The sequence below is a fragment of the Giraffa tippelskirchi genome, chromosome 10 (genome assembly GCF_054371585.1).
Source record: "Giraffa tippelskirchi isolate mGirTip1 chromosome 10, T2T-mGirTip1v1.2.pri, whole genome shotgun sequence".
In the NCBI taxonomy this organism is placed as follows: domain Eukaryota; kingdom Metazoa; phylum Chordata; class Mammalia; order Artiodactyla; family Giraffidae; genus Giraffa; species Giraffa tippelskirchi.
In genome coordinates, this window is record NC_137284.1 from 78,733,071 (window position 1) to 78,750,453 (window position 17,383).

The following is a 17,383-nucleotide window of genomic DNA, read 5'->3' on the forward strand; positions in this document are numbered from 1 at the left end:
CACAAATCTAAAAAGAAAAACCTTTCCAAGACTGATGCTGATCAATGTTATCATATATATATATATATATATATGTATATATATATATATATAATATGTATTTATGCATGGCTTCCCTGAGGGCTCAGTGATAAAGAAGCTGCCTGCCAATGCAGCAGACTTAAGAAATGTGGGTTCGATACCTGGGTCAGGAAGATTCCGTCATGGCAACCCACTCCAGTATTCTTGCCTGGAGAATCCATGGACAGAGGAGCCTGGTGTCCATGGGGTCACAAAGAGTCCATCATGACTGAAGTGACTTAGTATGTATGTGTGTATGTGTGTGTGTGTGTATATGTGTGTGTGTGTGTATAATGTGTGTGTGTATATGTGTGTGTGTGTGTATAATGTGTGTGTGTATATATATATATATATATATCATGTTGTATATATAGATCATGTTATATATATATATATCATGTTATATATATATCATATATATATATATCACCTGTGTGTGTGTGTGTGTGTGTGTGTGTGTGTGTGTGTATTTATATATAATCTCCTTGCAGTCCAGGGGACTCTCAAGAGTCTTCTCCAGCACCACAATTCAAAAGCATCCATTCTTCGGCACTCAGCCTTCCTTATGGTCCAAACTATAAAGGAGTTTTCTAGAGAAGAGGCAGCCATCCCTAATACCCTTCACAAACATATCTTTTGCTTTGGAGCCCATCCATTAAATCTCAGAATAGAACGAATGATTACCCTGCAACTTCCAAACGACCACCTTGAGACTCAGGGAATATAGCCAACTCTGCCACAGCCTGCCCTGGTGATAAACCACACCTACATCTGAATCTGACATGGTGTCAGAACCTTTCTGGGTTTTACCCAAACAGTGTTTCCTGAAGTGTCTGCCATAGAGTGCTCATTTCCAGAGTTGCTCTGAGAGCTGCTCTGCTAAGTTCCCTCTGAGCATAGGAGCATCACAGGTACACTCGTTCCCCACTAGAGGCTCTGAGGCCCTGGAGAAATCTCCCAGTTGGCTCCATCCTTACATACTCCTGTGTTAGAGCTGCAGCTCTTATGAAGCTTTGATTCCCCCCAAACTGGGTCCATTTTCATGTCTTTGGAAATTTAAGAGACATAATGTTGTATTTTCAATATTATATTTTCTTTCCAGTCTTTTTATCTTGCTAATGGAACACCAACACCTTATTTAGAGCCTTTTAAACTGTAACTAATAAAGCATTAAATTCTTTGCTCTAATCACATTCAAAGGGCTATTTTTCAAAAGTAGCTTGTATTCCCTTCTTTCCTTCCTCACACCTCTGCCCATCACAGTGACTGTAAGACTTCTAGAATATAAACCTAAGATCTATGAGACATCCAAATGGGAAAAGAATTGCCTTTTCCCATGTTGTTTGCTTCTTAACACTTAAAATTACATATCATATATGCTATAACACATCTATATCTAAATATATATATATCTAAATATCTATATCTATATCTATATCTATCTATCTATCTATCTATCTATATATATAGAAGTGCATATTGGGACAAGGAAATGAATATTTATTAACTACTTCCTGTGTGGCAGGCATGAGAAGCAAGTTTTACATGCCTTATCTATTTAAGTTTAATAGTTCAACCCTGGTAGGTCAGTAAATATTATTCCTATTTTATAGATGGGCAAATTGAGGCAAGGAGAAGTTAAATGATATGCCCATGTTCTCAAAGAGCTGAAAGCAAGGGGCCTAGAATTTGAGCCCAGAATACCTTCTTCCAAAATTACAATATAATTTTATCTATTGTGGCCTGCTTTATTTCGTGATTGTTATGCTACACATTTTAAAATGGCTTCCACCTTTCATTTGCTATTTGTATTTGAACAAGACATGGGACTGTGTTTGCTTACATAATTTTTTTTTATATCTTTTTTAAATTAGTTTATTTGTCTATTTTTTAACTTTACAATATTGTATTTCTGAATCTACCATGGGTGTACATGATTTCCCCTTCCAGAACTCCCCTCCCACCTCCCTCCCCATCCCATCCCTCTGGGTCATCCCGGTGCACCAGCCCCAAGCACCCTGTATCATGCATTGAACCTGGACTGGCGATTCATTTCACATATGATAATTTACATGCTTCCATGCCATTCTCCCATATCATCCCACCCTCGCCCTCTCCCATAGAGTCCATAATATTGTTCTATTTCTCTGTGTCTCTTTTGATGTCTCGCATATAGGGTTATCTTTACCAATTGACTAAATACCATATATATGTGTTAGTATACTGTATTGGTGCTTTTCTTTCTGGCTTACTTCACTCTGTATGATAGGCTCCAGTTTCATCCACTTCATTAGAACTGATTCGAATGTATTCTTTCTAATGGCTGAGTAATATTCCATTGTGTATATGTATCACAGCTTCCTTATCCATTCGTCTGCTGATGGGCGTCTAGGCTGCTTCCATGTCCTGGCTACTATAAACAGTGCTGCGATGAACATTGGGGTACACGTGTCTCTTTCAAGTCTGGTTTCCTCAGTGTGTATGCCCAGCAGTGGGATTGCTGGATCATATGGCAGTTCTATTCCCAGTTTTTTAAGGAATCTCCACACTGTTCTCCATAGTGGCTGTACTAGTTTGCATTCCCACCAACCGTGTAAGAGGGTTCCCTTTTATCCACACCCTCTCCAGCATTTATTGCTTGTAGTCTTTTGGACAGCAGCCATTCTGACGGGTGTGAAATGGTACCTCATTGTGGTTTTGATTTGCATTTCTCTGATAATGAGTGATGCTGAGCATCTTTTCATGTGTTTGTTAGCCATCTGTATGTCTTCTTTGGAGAAGTGTCTGTTTAGTTCTTTGGCCCACTTTTTGATTGGGTCATTTATTTTTCTGGAATTGAGCTGCAGGAGTTGCTTGTATATTTTTGAGATTAATTGTTTGTCTGTTGCTTCATTTGCTATTATTTTCTCCCATTCTGAAGGCTGTCTTTTCACCTTGCTTATAGTTTCCTTTGTTGTGCAAAAGCTTTTAAGTTTAATTAGGTCCCATTTGTTTATTTTTGCTTTTATTTCCAATATTCTGGGAGGTGGGTCATAGAGGATCCTGCTGTGGTTTATGTCGGAGAGTGTTTTGCCTATGTTTTCCTCTAGGAGTTTTATAGTTTCTGGTCTTACGTTTAGATCTTTAATCCATTTTGAGCTTATTTTTGTGTATGGTGTTAGAAAGTGTTCTAGTTTCATTCTTTTACAAGTGGTTGACCAGTTTTCCCAGCACCACTTGCTAAAGAGATTGTCTTTTCTCCATTGTATATTCTTGCCTCCTTTGTCAAAGATAAGGTGTCCATAGGTGCGTGGATTTATCTCTGGGCTTTCTATTTTGTTCCATTGATCTATATTTCTGTCCTTGTGCCAGTACCATACTGTATTGATGACTGTGGCTTTGTAGTAGAGCCTGAAGTCAGGCAGGTTGATTCCTCCAGTTCCATTCTTCTTTCTCAAGATTGCTTTGGCTATTCGAGGCTTTTTGTATTTCCATACAAATTGTGAAATTATTTGTTCTAGTTCTCTGAAGAATACTGTTGGAAGCTTGATAGGGATTGCACTGAATCTATAGATTGCTTTGGGTAGTATACTCATGTTCACTATATTGATTCTTCCAATCCATGAACACAGTATATTTCTCCATCTATTTGTGTCTTCTTTGATTTCTTTCACCAGTGTTTTATAGTTTTCTATATATAGGTCTTTTGTTTCTTTAGGTAGATATATTCCTAAGTATTTTATTCTTTTCATTGCGGTGGTGAATGGAATCATTTCCTTAATTTCTCTTTCTGTTTTCTCATTGTTAGTGTATAGGAATGCAGGGGATTTCTGCGTGTTAATTTTATATCCTGCAACTTTACTATATTCATTGGTTAGCTCTAGTAATTTTCTGGTGGAGTCTTTAGGGTTTTCTTTATAGAGGATCATGTCATCTGCAAACAGTGAGAGTTTTGCTTCTTCTTTTCCAATCTGGATTCCTTTTATTTCTTTTTCTGCTCTGATCGCTGTGGCCAAAACTTCCAAAACTATGTTGAATAGTAGTGGTGAGAATGGGCACCCTTGTCTTTTTCCTGACTTTAGGGGAAATGCTTTCAGTTTTTCACCATTTAGGATAATGTTTGCTGTGGGTTTGTCATATATCGCTTTTATTATGTTGAGCTATGTTCCTTCTATTCCTGCTTTTTGGAGGGTTTTTATCATAAATGGATGTTGAATTTTGTTGAAGGCTTTCTCTGCATCTATTGAAACAATCATATGGTTTTTATTTTTCAATTTGTTTATGTGGTGTATTACATTGATTGAATTGTGGATATTGAAGAATCCTTGCATCCCTGGGATAAAGCCCACTTGGTCATGATGTATGATCTTTTTAATATGTTGTTGGATTCTGTTTGCTAGGATTTTGTTAAGGATTTTTGCATCTATGTTCATCAGTGATATTGGCCTGTAGTTTTCTTTTTCTGTGGCATCTTTGTCAGGTTTTGGTATTAGGGTGATGGTGGCCTCATAGAATGAGTTTGGAAGTTTACCTTCCTCTGCAATTTTCTGGAACAGTTTGAGTAGGATAGGTGTTAGCTCTTTTCTAAATTTTTTGGTAGAATTCAACTGTGAAGCCATCTGGTCCCGGGCTTTTGTTTGCTGGAAGATTTCTGATTACAGTTTCAATTTCCATGCTTGTGATGGGTCTGTTGAGATTTCTATTTCTTTCTGGTTCAGTTTTGGGAAGTCGTACTTTTCTAAGAATTTATCCATTTCTTCCAAGTTGTCCATTTTATTTGCATATAGTTGCTGATAATAATCTCTTATGATCCTTTGTATTTCTGTGTTGTCTGTTGTGATCTCTCTGTTTTCATTTCTAATTTTGTTGATTTGATTCTTCTCCCTTTGTTTCTTGATGAGTCTGGCTAATGGCTTGTCAATTTTTATTTATCTTCTCAAAGAACCAGCTTTTGGCTTTGTTGATTTTTGCTATGGTCTCTTTTGTTTCTTTTGCATTTATTTCTGCCCTAATTTTTAAGATTTCTTTCCTTTTACTAACTCTGGTGTTCTTCATTTCTTCCTTTTCTAGTTGCCTTAGGTGTAGAGTTAGGTTATTTACTTGACTTTTTTCTTGTTTCTTGAGGTGAGCCTGTATTGCTATGAATTTTCCCCCTAGCACGGCTTTTACAGTGTTCCATAGGTTTGGGGTTGTGTTTTCATTTTCGTTCATTTCTATGCATATTTTGATTTCTTCTGTGATTTGTTGGTTATTCAGCAGTGTGTTGTTCAGCCTCCATATGTTGGAATTTTTAATAGTTTTTCTCCTGTAATTGACATCTAATTTTACTGCATTGTGGTCAGAAAAGATGCTTGGAATGATTTCAGGTTTTTTGAATTTACCAAGACTAGATTTATGGCCCAGGATGTGATCTATTCTGGAGAAGGTTCCGTGTGCGCTTGAGAAAAAGGTGAAATTCATTGTTTGGGGGTGAAATGACCTATAGATATCAATTAGGTCTAACTGGTATATTGTATCATTTAACATTTGTGTTTTCTTGTTAATTATCTGTTTAGTTGATCTGTCCATATGTGTGAGTGGGGTATTAAAATCTCCCACTATTATTGTGTTATTGTTAATTTCCCCTTTCATACTTGTTAGCATTTGCCTTACATATTGCAGTGCTCCTATGTTGGGTGCATATATATTTATAATTGTTATACCTTCTTCTTGGATTGATCCTTTGATCATTATGTAGTGTCCATCTTTGTCTCTTTTCACCACCTTTGTTTTTAAGTCTAATTTATCTGATATGAGTATTTCTACTCCTGCTTTCTTTTGGTCTCTATTTGCATGAGATATCTCTTTCCAGCCCTTCACTTTCAGTCTGTATGTGTCCCTTGTTTCAAGGTGGGTCTCTTGTAGACAACATATATAGGGGTCTTGTTTTTGTAACCATTCAGCCAGTCTTCGTCTTTTGGTTGGGGCATTCAACCCATTTACATTTAAGGTAATTATTGATAAGTATGATCCCGTTGCCATTTACTATATTGTTTTGGGTTCAAGATATACACCCTTTCTGTGTTTCCTGTCTAGAGAAGATCCTTTAGCATTTGTTGGAGAGCTGGTTTGGTGGTGCTGAATTCTCTGAGCTTTTGCTTGTCTGTAAAGCTTTTGATTTCTCCTTCGTATTTGAATGAGATTCTTGCAAGATACAGTAATCTGGGCTGTAGATTATTTTCTTTCATCACTTTAAGTATGTCCTGCCATCTCCTTCTGGCCTGAAGAGTTTCTATTGAAAGATCAGCTGTTATCCTTATTGGAATCCCCTTGTGTGTTATTTGTTGTTTTTCCCTTGCAGCTTTTAATATTTGTTCTTTGTGTTTTATCTTTGTTAATTTGATTATTATATGTCTTGGGGTGTTTCGCCTTGGGTTTATCCTGTTTGGGACTCTCTGGTTTTCTTGGACTTGGGTGATTCTTTCCTTCCCCACTTTAGGGAAGTTTTCAACTGTTATGTCCTCGAGTATTTTCTCATTGTCTTTCTTTTTGTCTTCTTCTTCTGGGACTCCTATGATTCGTATGTTGGTGTGTTATTTCTTCTAAGTCCTTGTTAAACCTCTCTCGCATCTTCTCGATCCTTGTCTCCAGGTTATTTATCTGTAACTCCAATTTGTTTTCCAGATTTTGGATCATTTTCACTATCATTATTTGGAATTCTTTATCAGGTAGATTCCCTATCTCTTACTCTTTTGTTTGATTTGGAGGGCATTTATCTTGTTCCTTTACCTGCTGGGTATTTCTCTGCCTTTTCATCTTGTTTATATTGCTGTGTTTGGGATGGCTTTTCTGTTTTCTGGCAGTTTGTGGCTCCTCTTTATTGTGGAGGTTCCTCACTGTGGATGGGGTTAGATGGGTGGCTTGTCAAGGTTTCCTGGTTGAGGAAGCTTGTGTTGGTGTTCTGGTGGGTGGAGCTGGACTTCTTCTCTCTGGAGTGCAATGGAGTGTCCAGTAATGAGTTTTGAGGTGTCAGTGGGTTTGGTGTGACTTTGGGCAGCCTGTATATTGAAGCTCAGGGCTATGTTCCTGTGTTGCTAGAGAATTTGCGTGGTATATCTTACTCTGGAACTTGTTGGCCCTTGGGTGGTGCTTGGTTTCAGTGTAGGTACGGAGATGTTTGATGAGCTCCTCTCGTTTAATGCTTCCTGGATTCAGGAGTTCTCTGGTGTTCTCAAGATTTGGACTTAAGTCTCCTGTCTCTGGTTTTCAGTCTTATTCTTACAGTAGTCTCAAGACTTCTCCATCTATGCAGCACCAATGATAAAACATCTAGGTTAATGATGCAAAGTTTCTCCACAGTGAGGGACACCTGGAGAGGTTCACAGAGTTACATGGAGAAGAGGGAGGAGAGAGATAGAGGTGACCAGGAGGAAAGAGGGGAATCAAAAGGGGAGAGAGCAAGCTAGCCAGTAATCACTTCCCTGTGTGCTCTCCACCGTCTGGATCTCTCAGAGATGTTCACGGAGTTACACAGGGAAGAGAAGAGGGAGGAAGGAGACAGAGGTGGCCAGGAGGAGAAAAGGGGGAATCAAAAGGGGAGAGACAGGTCCAGCCAGTAATCAGTTCTCTAAGTGTTCTCCACAGCCCAGAACACACAAAGAGATTCACAGAGTTGGGTTGAGAAGAAAAGGGGGAGTGGGGAGATGGAGGCAACCTGGTGGAGAAAAAGGAGAGTTAAAAGGGGGAGAGAGCAATCAAGCCAGTGATCTGGCTCCCAAGTAAAAATGGGTACTGAAAGATTGGGTTCTTGAAGATACAAAGTTGATAACAAATTCTAAAAAGCAAAGATTAAAAATCTAGAGTAGCGGTTAGGTTCTCAAAGATACAATATTAAAAAAAGAGAAAAAAAACCCACCAGAGTCACAAAAATTATAATATATATATATTTAAAGTTTGCTTTAAAAATAGGGTCTTTAAAAAAAATTTAAAAAATACAAATGAAAATAGGATCTTTTTTTTGCAAGGTAATGGTAGGTTATAAAAATGAAAATTGAAAGAGTAATAGGGGACTTAAAAGTAAAAATAAAATAAGAAAATAAAATTAAATTTAAAAAAATTTTAAAAAATAATAATAAAAAAGTTTTAAAAATTTAAAAAATGATAATAATAAACATATATCTAGGGCTTTCTCTGGAGCTGTTATGGACAGTGTGGGGTCAGTTCATTTTCAGATAGTTCCTTGGTCCAGCTTGTACTTCTCAAGGTCTCTAGGACCCTTCCTATGTAGTCGGTGCTAACTACAGGGTTTTAATCTGTTGCATCTGTCACTTCCAATGCGGTTCCCTCTGTTTCTTTTAGCTTCTTCTATTTGCTGGTCTCTTCAGTGTCTAATTTCCGCCCTGAGACAAGGGGGGCAGTGGTGGTCACTTTTTTTTTTTTTTTTAGTCTCACTTGTTCAGTCGTGCTGTGGGGAGGGAGGAACACTGCAAACAAATCTCACTGGCGTGTGCTCACAATGTTTCAGCCACACTGGGTTTGCCCCGCTCACGGCATGTGTGCTTTCCCAGTCTACACTGCTCAGGCTCTAAGTTGCACTGCCAGGAACTGTCTGAAGCAGCCCCTGGGGTTGCCTGTACTTCCCAGGTTTAAGCCGCTCAGGTTCAGTTCCTGGATACTTCACAAAGGCGCAGACTGTTGAGCCTGGGTTTTGTGCCCTTCCCAGGTCTGAGCAGCTCCGGTGACTAGGTTTTTGGCTAGCGCGGTCGGGGGCTGTGCCTTTTCCCCCTCCCCCCATCCCAGCCACTTGGTTTTCTGGGTGTACAACGGGCGCAGCTTCCCAGGTGTGCCGTGCTCTCCCCTGGGGAGCTGATCTCTGGCTGCGACCTTCTCGGCGGGTGTCGACCCTCCAGAGTCCCAAGAAGTCCTGGTTAGCAAGGAGATCTGTTTGCAGCTTGGTATAGGATGTCTCTCTGGGGCCGCAATTCCGCCCTTCCAGCTCTGGCTGCCCTCGCTTGCCCATCTCCAGCGGGGGATGGGCTGGTCCGCAGCCGGCTTGCTCTGCTCAGTCCTTTGTTCTGTGAGCGGGCCTGGCGGTGTCTTAGGTTAAAGGTTTTCGCGGGAAAGCTATCCCACGGTCTAGGTTGCTGTCTCAATCTAGTTCCCTTAGATTGCCCTTGGGGCATTCAGGCCCAGTCCTTACCCAAAGCAATGCAGCCTGCCCCTCCCTGCCCAGCCCAGCCCCCGCTTGCTAGTGGGGATGTGCACATCTGGGCTGCGCACCCGCTGGGAGTTGCTGTTAGGCACGTAAACCGCGGGTTTTAATTATTTATTTATTTTTCCTCCTGGTTATTTTGCCCTCTGCGATTCCAAGGCTCACCACAGACCCGCCGGAGAGAGTGTTTCCTGGTGTTTGGAAACTTCTCTCTTTTTTAAGACTCCCTTCCTGGGACGGATCTCCGTCCCTACCTCTTTTGTCTCTCTTTTTATCTTTTATATTTTGTCCTACCTCCTTTCGAAGACTATGGGCTGCCTTTCTGTGTGTCTGATGTCCTCTGCCAGCATTCAGAAGTTGTTTTGTGGAATTTGCTCAGCGTCTAAATGTTCTTTTGCTGAATTTGTGGGAGAGAAAGTTGTCTCCCTGTCTATTCCTCCACCATCTTAGGACCGCCTCTCTGCTTACATAATTTAACAATTTTATAATATAGCTCTCATATCTCATGAATTGTTATGCATTTAGTTCAAATTTCTGAAGCAATTTAATAGTATAGAATTCTTGATGTTTTTCTAAAGAGCAAGTAAACAGATATTTAGATCTTTAGTTATATCATGGATATCTTTCACATTCTCAGCAACTAATCTAAAAATCTTTCTATTTAAACCCTCTAGTACCTGCTGGTGACAATACCCTGGAGCTGAGGGAGATTCCTGATGAAAGCTGCCATATTACCAGATATGGCTACTTTAAAGCCACCATCACAATTGTAGGTAAGACCATGGGAGAAAGATGTTAGAATCCACCTTGGGCTACCCATTCCCTTCCCTGACTCGGGGGGTGGGGTTGGGAAGCGGGCGCTCCCACTCAAGGTGCTACCACACGTGCACAAAAAAGACTCCACTAGCTTCTAGATTCCCACCTGCCTCTCCAGCCTTCCTTAGACATCCCTCTAAGGGACACAATGAGGTCCTCGGTGGAAACGAGCCCTCAGTGAGGCCCGCTTAGTGAGGAGCCTACCAGGGGCCTGGACCTCCTCACCCTGTGCTGCTCAGAAATCTGAATGAATGTGGCCTAAAGTAAGGCCAGCTGCAAGTTCCCACAGCTCTTGCTTTCCTCTCCTGGGTGATTTCACAAAGTCATACCTCCTGTGTGTAAGAAAGGGGGTTGAACAGAACTGCCACGCAGGGCTGTGCGTGAGAGCCACTGCTCACAGGTGCCCAGCAGAGGAGTTGGGTGGGGCTACAACTCAAGCTGTATGCCCTAGGGCTGAGCCCCTTGGCAGGAGACGCAATGGATGAGGCCTCCCCTCCTCCAGGGTCATCTGCCTCCTGACATGTACACAGGCTCCAGGAATAAAGGTCAAGCTTGGACTGAAGAACAATTCAGTTTGACTTTGAAAATGCTGCCTGGACAAGTGTTCAGACTCTGGGATAGCTTCCCAAGTCTGGCATGGTGAAAGGCTGTGTTCATTTTGTTTGGCTTTCTGATTTGTTAAGAAGTAGTTTGGTTTGCATTATATTTTGATGTGTTTTTCTATGGGGCATTGTTCCTTTAGAGGGCATTCTAGAGGTTAACATCATCCAAGTGACAGATGTCCTGATGCCTGGGCCACAGCCTGACAACTCCCTGGTGGATTTCGTCGTTACCTGCCAGGGGAGGTGAGTACATAGTCTCCGAGGAAGGAAGGGGCCAAGTGAGAACCCCAGGCTGAACAATGGTCTTCACACGCCTCCCACCTGTTAGGTTGATTTGTACCCAGTTGCTCACTCAGTTATGACTCTTTGTGACCCCATGTACTATAACTTGTCAGACTCCTCTGTCCATTGGATTCTCCAGGCAAGAATACTGGAGTGGGTTGCCATTTCCTCCTCCAGGAGATCTTGCCAACCCAGGGATCAAACCCAAGTCTTTCAAATCTCCTGCATTGGCAGGTGGACTCTTTACCATTAGTGCCATCTGGGAAGCCCCAGATTTGGATTCTAGTTCCTCACTAAGCCAGGATGAGGAAGGGCCCTCCCAAGTGTTCTCACGTGTCCACTTGCTTTGCTAGAGTTGAGCAATGCTCATCACCTTTAACTGATGGTTAAATTTAATTACTGATTGGACACTTACAGTGTCCTTAACATTTTACTTCTGTTTTCATGTCAAATCCTCACACGATCATACGAATCTTCTCATTTTACAGATTGGGCCACCAGATACACAATGATTATAGTACCTCTCCAGCTGGTGGGTACCCGGCAGAGCAAGGTTCGCAGGCTCAGAATCTCTGAAGTTCCCTGAGGCTCCTCTGGAGTCTGGGGAGCCAGTGTGGAAGGGTTGTGTCCTTGTGCTAATGAATAGCAATGCCTGATTAACCTATCTCTCTTTAAAACTTTTAAAACTCTTTCTAATGTATTACATCAGAGAAGGCAATGGCACCCCACTCCAGTCCTCTTGCCTGGAAAATCCCAGGGACGGCGGAGCCTGGTGGGCTACAGTCCATGGGGTTGCTAAGAATCGGACATGACTGAGCAACTTCACTTTCACTTTTCCCTTTCATGCACTGGAGAAGGAAATGGCAACCCACTCCAGTGTTCTTGCCTGGAGAATCCCAGGGACAGGGGAGCCTGGTGGGCTGCCGTCTATGGGGTCACACCGAGTCGGACACGGCTGAAGCGACTTAGCAGCAATGTATTACATAATTTGACTTCCTGTGGTTTGGTTACAACTATAAACATTAGGGGCTTCCCTGGTGGCTCGGTGGTCAAGAATCCGCCTGCAGTGCAGGAGACGTAGATTTGATCCCTGGATTAGGAAGATTCCCCTGGAGGAGGAAATGGCAACCCACTCCAGTAATCTTGCCTGGGAAACCCCTTGGACAGAGAAGTCTGGCAGGCTACAGTCCACGGGCTCACAAAGAGTCAGTTGTGACTTAGCATGCACATGTATAGATAATAGACTAAATAGAAAGTAATTAATATATAAATATTATATCAATTAACCCATTAAATATTTAAATAATTTAAATATAATAAATGAATCAAGGAATTAAAATGTATGTGTATATGATGTATGTGGGCTTCCCTCATAGCTCAGTTGGTAACGAGGTAAAGAATCAGCCTGCAATGCAGGAGACCTGGGTTCGATCCCTGGGTCAGAAAGATCCCCTGGAGAAGGAAATGGCAACCCACTCCAGTATTCTTTCCCAGAGAATCCCATGGACAGAGGAGCCTGGTAGGTCACAAGAGTAGGGCATGACTTAGCGACTATATGTATGTATGTATGTGATGTATAGATTAGAGAAAGAGCTGGTATAAAAATGAGGCCATACTTGATTCAAAGGGAGAGCTCCAGGGAATTCTCTGGTGGTCTAGTAGTTAGGACCCCACTTCCACTGCAGGAGGCATGGGCTCATCCCTGGTCGGTGAACTAAGATCTGGCCAGCTGAGTGGTGTAGCGCAAAATAAGAAGGGAATAGCTCCAAAGCTCTCTGGGTTGGGGAGAGAATGGGAGGACAGAAAGAGAGAACATCCTGACTGGAGAGGCAAAGGTGCTGCCAGAGGCCAGGGGTGAAGAGAGCATGATCTCATCTAATTCCCTGAGCCTTTATCAGCCTAGCTTCAGAGCCTGGTCTGTCCATCCAGGAGGTCTACTCAGATGTGAAACAGAGGTTAAGACAGTAACGCATGGGGGCTGAATGGTTATAGGGACAGTTGTCAAATATCTTTTATGCAAATCCCACCTCCACCTCTAACTGCTTTTTTGACCGAAGGCCAGTGAGCTCTCCTCCCAGAACTGGTTTGTCACCTGCCGCATTAGGCTACTATTACTTGCCTCGTTAGGTTGTTGAGAGGAATAGACAAGGCCATGTCGCTTCTCTGAAACTCAGAGCCTTGCACACAGCAGGTGCTGCACAAACAGCTCTGGTTGCCGCTGCTACTGTACTTAGATATCTGCACAGGCCCACACAGGGCGGACTGACATTTACTGTTACCTTAGCCTAACATCAGAGAAGGCAATGGCAACCCACTCCAGTACTCTAGCCTGGAAAATCCCATGGACAGAGGAGCCTGGTAGGCTGCAGTCCATGGGGTCGCTAAGACTGAGCGACTTCCCTTTCACTTTTACTTTCATGCATTGGGGAAGGAAATGGCAACCCGCTCCAGTGTTCTTGCCTGGAGAATCCCAGGGATGGCGGAGCCTGGTGGGCTGCCGTCTATGGGGTCGCACAGAGTCGGACACGACTGAAGCGACTTAGCAGCAGCAGCAGCTAGCCTAACATCTAAGCCACCTGCATCTTTGACTGTCTAGGGAGCCAAAGAGGACAGGCAAGTTCCCAGCAGCCCCTTGCCTTGGGGGAAATAATTTCCTCCTCCTGCAGTCCTAGGGCCTCACCTTCCTGAGCATATAGAGGAAACAGCAGCTCACACACACTCAGGCTTGTTTAAGAGTAAATTGTATGTGACAACTTCACATAATATAGTTTGAGTAAGACTAAGGTGGGATTCAGTTTCACAGAAGTGTAATGATGTTTTCCTCTTAAACTGAGGTCATACTCCCCTCTCTCTCCCTCTGGATGTCGTTTATACCCCCAGCACTCCCACAGAGGTCTGCACCGTCATCTCTGACCGCAGCTGCCAGATCACCCAGAACCCAGTCTGCGACCCTGTGGCCGTGGAGTTGGGCGACACGTGCTTGCTGACGGTGAGGAGAGCCTTCAATGGGTCTGGGACATACTGTATGAACCTCACTCTGGGTGATGACGCAAGTCTGGCCCTCACAAGCACCCTCGTCTCTATCGCCAGCAGAGGTAAGTTTTGTTTTACGGCTGTACGAACATTTCATGTTGCAGATAAAGCATGTGTCCGATACTAAAGCTATTCAACACTTCACTCTCAATGTTTAGCTTTATTTCAGTGTAAAATTCATTGAACTGTCATTAATGTGGATTTGAGAAATGAGATTACAATACAGTAGCAAATCTACTTAGGGAAGAGATGAGAGAGAGAGAACTTATGAAATAATGGCCAAAGAAAAACCTTAAAAATTTTTTATTTATTTATTTATGGCTGTGCTGGGTCTTTGTTGCTGTATGGGCTTTTCTCTAGTTGTGGTGAGTGGGGGCTACTCATTGAAATGACTTCTTTTCTTGTGGAGTACAGGCCCTAGGCACTCGGGCTTCAGTAGTTGTGGCGCATGGGCTTAGTTGCTCTGCATCATGTGGAATCTTCCCAGGCCAGGGATCAAACCTGTGTCCCCTAAACTGGCAGGAGGATTCTCAACCACCAGGACCACAAGGGAAGTCCAAGAAAAGCCTTTTGATGAAAAAAATCAGCTATGATCGCGGACAAGTAATAATGGGATGTGGTTACTGAATGCTTGGATAGGTTTGTATTTCATAGGGAAAGTGTAAAGCCCAACATCAAAAAATAACAATGCTCTCCAATTAAACTAAATCAAAGGGGAGACTGGTATCATGTCATCAGAATCCACCTGGAGAAAGACATGTAGCCAAGAAGAGAAATGAGAAACCAGGTGGACTCCTGGCTCCCTTCTAAGTTACCACGGACCCTTCTTTTCTTTCCCAAAGTCTACCAAGCATTACACTGAGATGGAAACAAACCAGATTACCCAGTCCTTAAATGTTCAGCAGACAGACTACTCCTTGTCCCCTTAACTTCAGAGGGGTAAAATGTTGACAAAGTGGATGAAGGAATTTCACTGAGAAATTCCCGTTCACTGGTTTATTTTCCCTAACCCATAGAGACTCTACCTGGTGACCCTAACTGAATTTCACATGTAACTGGCTATGTTGTAAAATGTTCTTTTACTTCTTAAAAGAAGTGCTACATGGTGGAACGGAAGGGACAGGTAAAATTACGCACACATTACAGCATGTATTTTGCTCTTAAATTATTTATTTACTTATTTGGCTGTGCTGAGTCTTAGTTGTGGCACACAGGATCTGTACTCTTTGTGGCAGTATGTGGGATTTTTAGCTGCGGCATGCGGTTCTTCACCTGTGGCATATGGGATCTAGTTCCCTGACCAGGGATCGAACCCAAGCCCCCTGCATTGGGAGCATGGAGTCTTAGCTACTGGACCTCTAGAGAAGTTCCCACTTTGCTCCTTAATTTGAGTATTGTCAGGTATAACCTAATGCTGCTGCTGCTAAGTCGCTTCAGTCGTGTCTGACTCTGTGCGACCCCATAGATGGCAGCCCACCAGGCTCTACCGTCCCTGGGATTCTCCAGGCAAGAATACTGGAGTGGGTTGCCATTTCCTTCTTCAGTGCATGAAAGGGAAAAGTGAAAGTGAAGTTGCTCAGTCATGTCTGACTCTTAGCGACCCCATGGACTGCAGCCTACCAGGCTCCTCTGTCCATGGGATTTTCCAGGCAAGAGGACTGGAGTGGGGTGCCATTGCCTTCTCTGATAACCTAATGACTAACTCACAAATAATTCTTTTGGTCTTGGAGTCTATCTTATAAAGTGAAATGTACTTAAATATATATTTACTCATTAAATGTATAAAAGGCAGCTTTAACCTCACTGAAAGAAAAGCATAAGTAATAATGCATATAATTATTTGCTTGAGCATTTATTGTTGTGAGAGCCAAGGTGTACATTAAAAAAAAAAGAATGCAAATATACCCTTTTTCCTTGAAGGCAGGATACATGGGGCTTGGGGTGCAGGACTGGGAAGCAGGGCAAAAAGAGGTAGCCAGAGCCTCTGTATCCTACTGAGTGTGGAGCTTCTATGCTGTCACTTTCGGGAGCTGCTGGGGTCATTCTTCTTGTGCTGCCGCAGCTGCTTTTGAAACTGCCTTTTAGAGTCCTAACCTAGTCCATGAAGCTTCCTCAGTTCTGGCAAATCACTGTTCTCTTACCTGGGTTAGATGCTTGGATATTTGCTTTCCTTTAATACTTATTGTAGTTAGTGATAACTTTAGGTGTGACCTGAACTGTTTTGTTTTTTTTCAATTCATTTATTTGGCTACACTGGGTCTTAGTTGTGGCACGCAGGATCTTTAGTTGTGGCATGCGGGATCTAGTTCCCTGACCAGGGATCAAACTGGGGCCCCCTGCATTGGTAGTACGAAGTCTTAGCCATTGTACCAGCAGGGAAGTCCCTGAGCCATTCTATTTATTTATTTATGGTTGTGCTGGGTCTTAGTTATCACGTGCATGAGCTTTCTCTAGTTGAGGCAAGTGGTGGATAGTCTTTGCTGTGGTGCTTGGGCTTCTCACTGCAGTGACGTCTTTTGAAAATTGCAGAGCACAGGCTCTAGAGTGTGGTTCAGTAGTTGTGGGGCATGGGCTTAGTTGTTCTGTGGTATGTGGGATCTTCCTGGACCAAAGATCGAACCCGTGTCCCCTGCATTGGCAGGTGGATTCTTAACCACTGGACCACCAAGAAAGTCCCTCCCTGAGCCATTTTTAAAATCCAAAAAAGGAAGGAAAGAGAGCTTGTAATTCAATGGAAATTGTAAACTGATGACTTGTGTTTCAGAGTCAGAATTTCAAAAGTTGACCACTGTTCAAAGGCAAGCCCATAGACTTTTAGCTGAAATGACTTTTAATCATTGATTCACTGAATGTTCATGAAGCACCTGGGATGTTTTCAATATTCATCGGGTATCCACTCCATGCCCAGCACAGCTCCAGGTACCACAGAGACAGCTCTAGATAGAGTGAGAACAAGGTAAGGAAAGATCCCCGCTTTACTGAGCAGAAACAGGGAATAAACAGATAAAATGATATTGTGAAGACAATGAAACAAGGCATGGAGAGTGACAAAGCATGGAAGAGAGGAGACAGATGTGGGCTCTTTAGATTGTGAGGTCAGGAAAGTGCTGCCAACCTGGTGGTACCCACTTGGCAAAGGGCCTCCTCTGAACTGAGACCTGCATTTCTTTTTTTTTTTTTTAGGTTTATTCAACAACGAATTTTTTTTATTAATTTATTTATTTTAGTTGGAGACTAATTACTTTACAATATTGTAGTGGTTTTTGCCATACATTGACATGAATCAGCCATGGGTTTACATGTGTTCCCCATCCTGAACCCCCCTCCCACCTCCCTCCCCATCCCATCTCTTTGGGTCATCCCACTGCACCAGCCCTGAGCACTTGTCTCGTGCATTGAACCTGGACTGGCGTTCTGTTTC

General features: G+C 42.6%; 1 protein-coding gene across 4 annotated transcripts in view; it reads left to right on the forward strand.

Moving 5' to 3' along the window:
- The window catches only part of GPNMB (glycoprotein nmb), a 37,904-nt gene that overhangs the window by 17,911 nt on the left and 2,610 nt on the right, over nt 1-17,383 (forward strand). For all 4 annotated transcript variants that reach the window (XM_081536444.1, XM_081536445.1, XM_081536443.1 and 1 more), the window contains 3 exons: nt 9,904-10,002; nt 10,788-10,890; nt 13,810-14,024. In XM_081536444.1, coding sequence (XP_081392570.1) covers nt 9,904-10,002; nt 10,788-10,890; nt 13,810-14,024 — 417 coding nt within the window. The remainder of the gene's footprint in view (nt 1-9,903; nt 10,003-10,787; nt 10,891-13,809; nt 14,025-17,383) is intronic.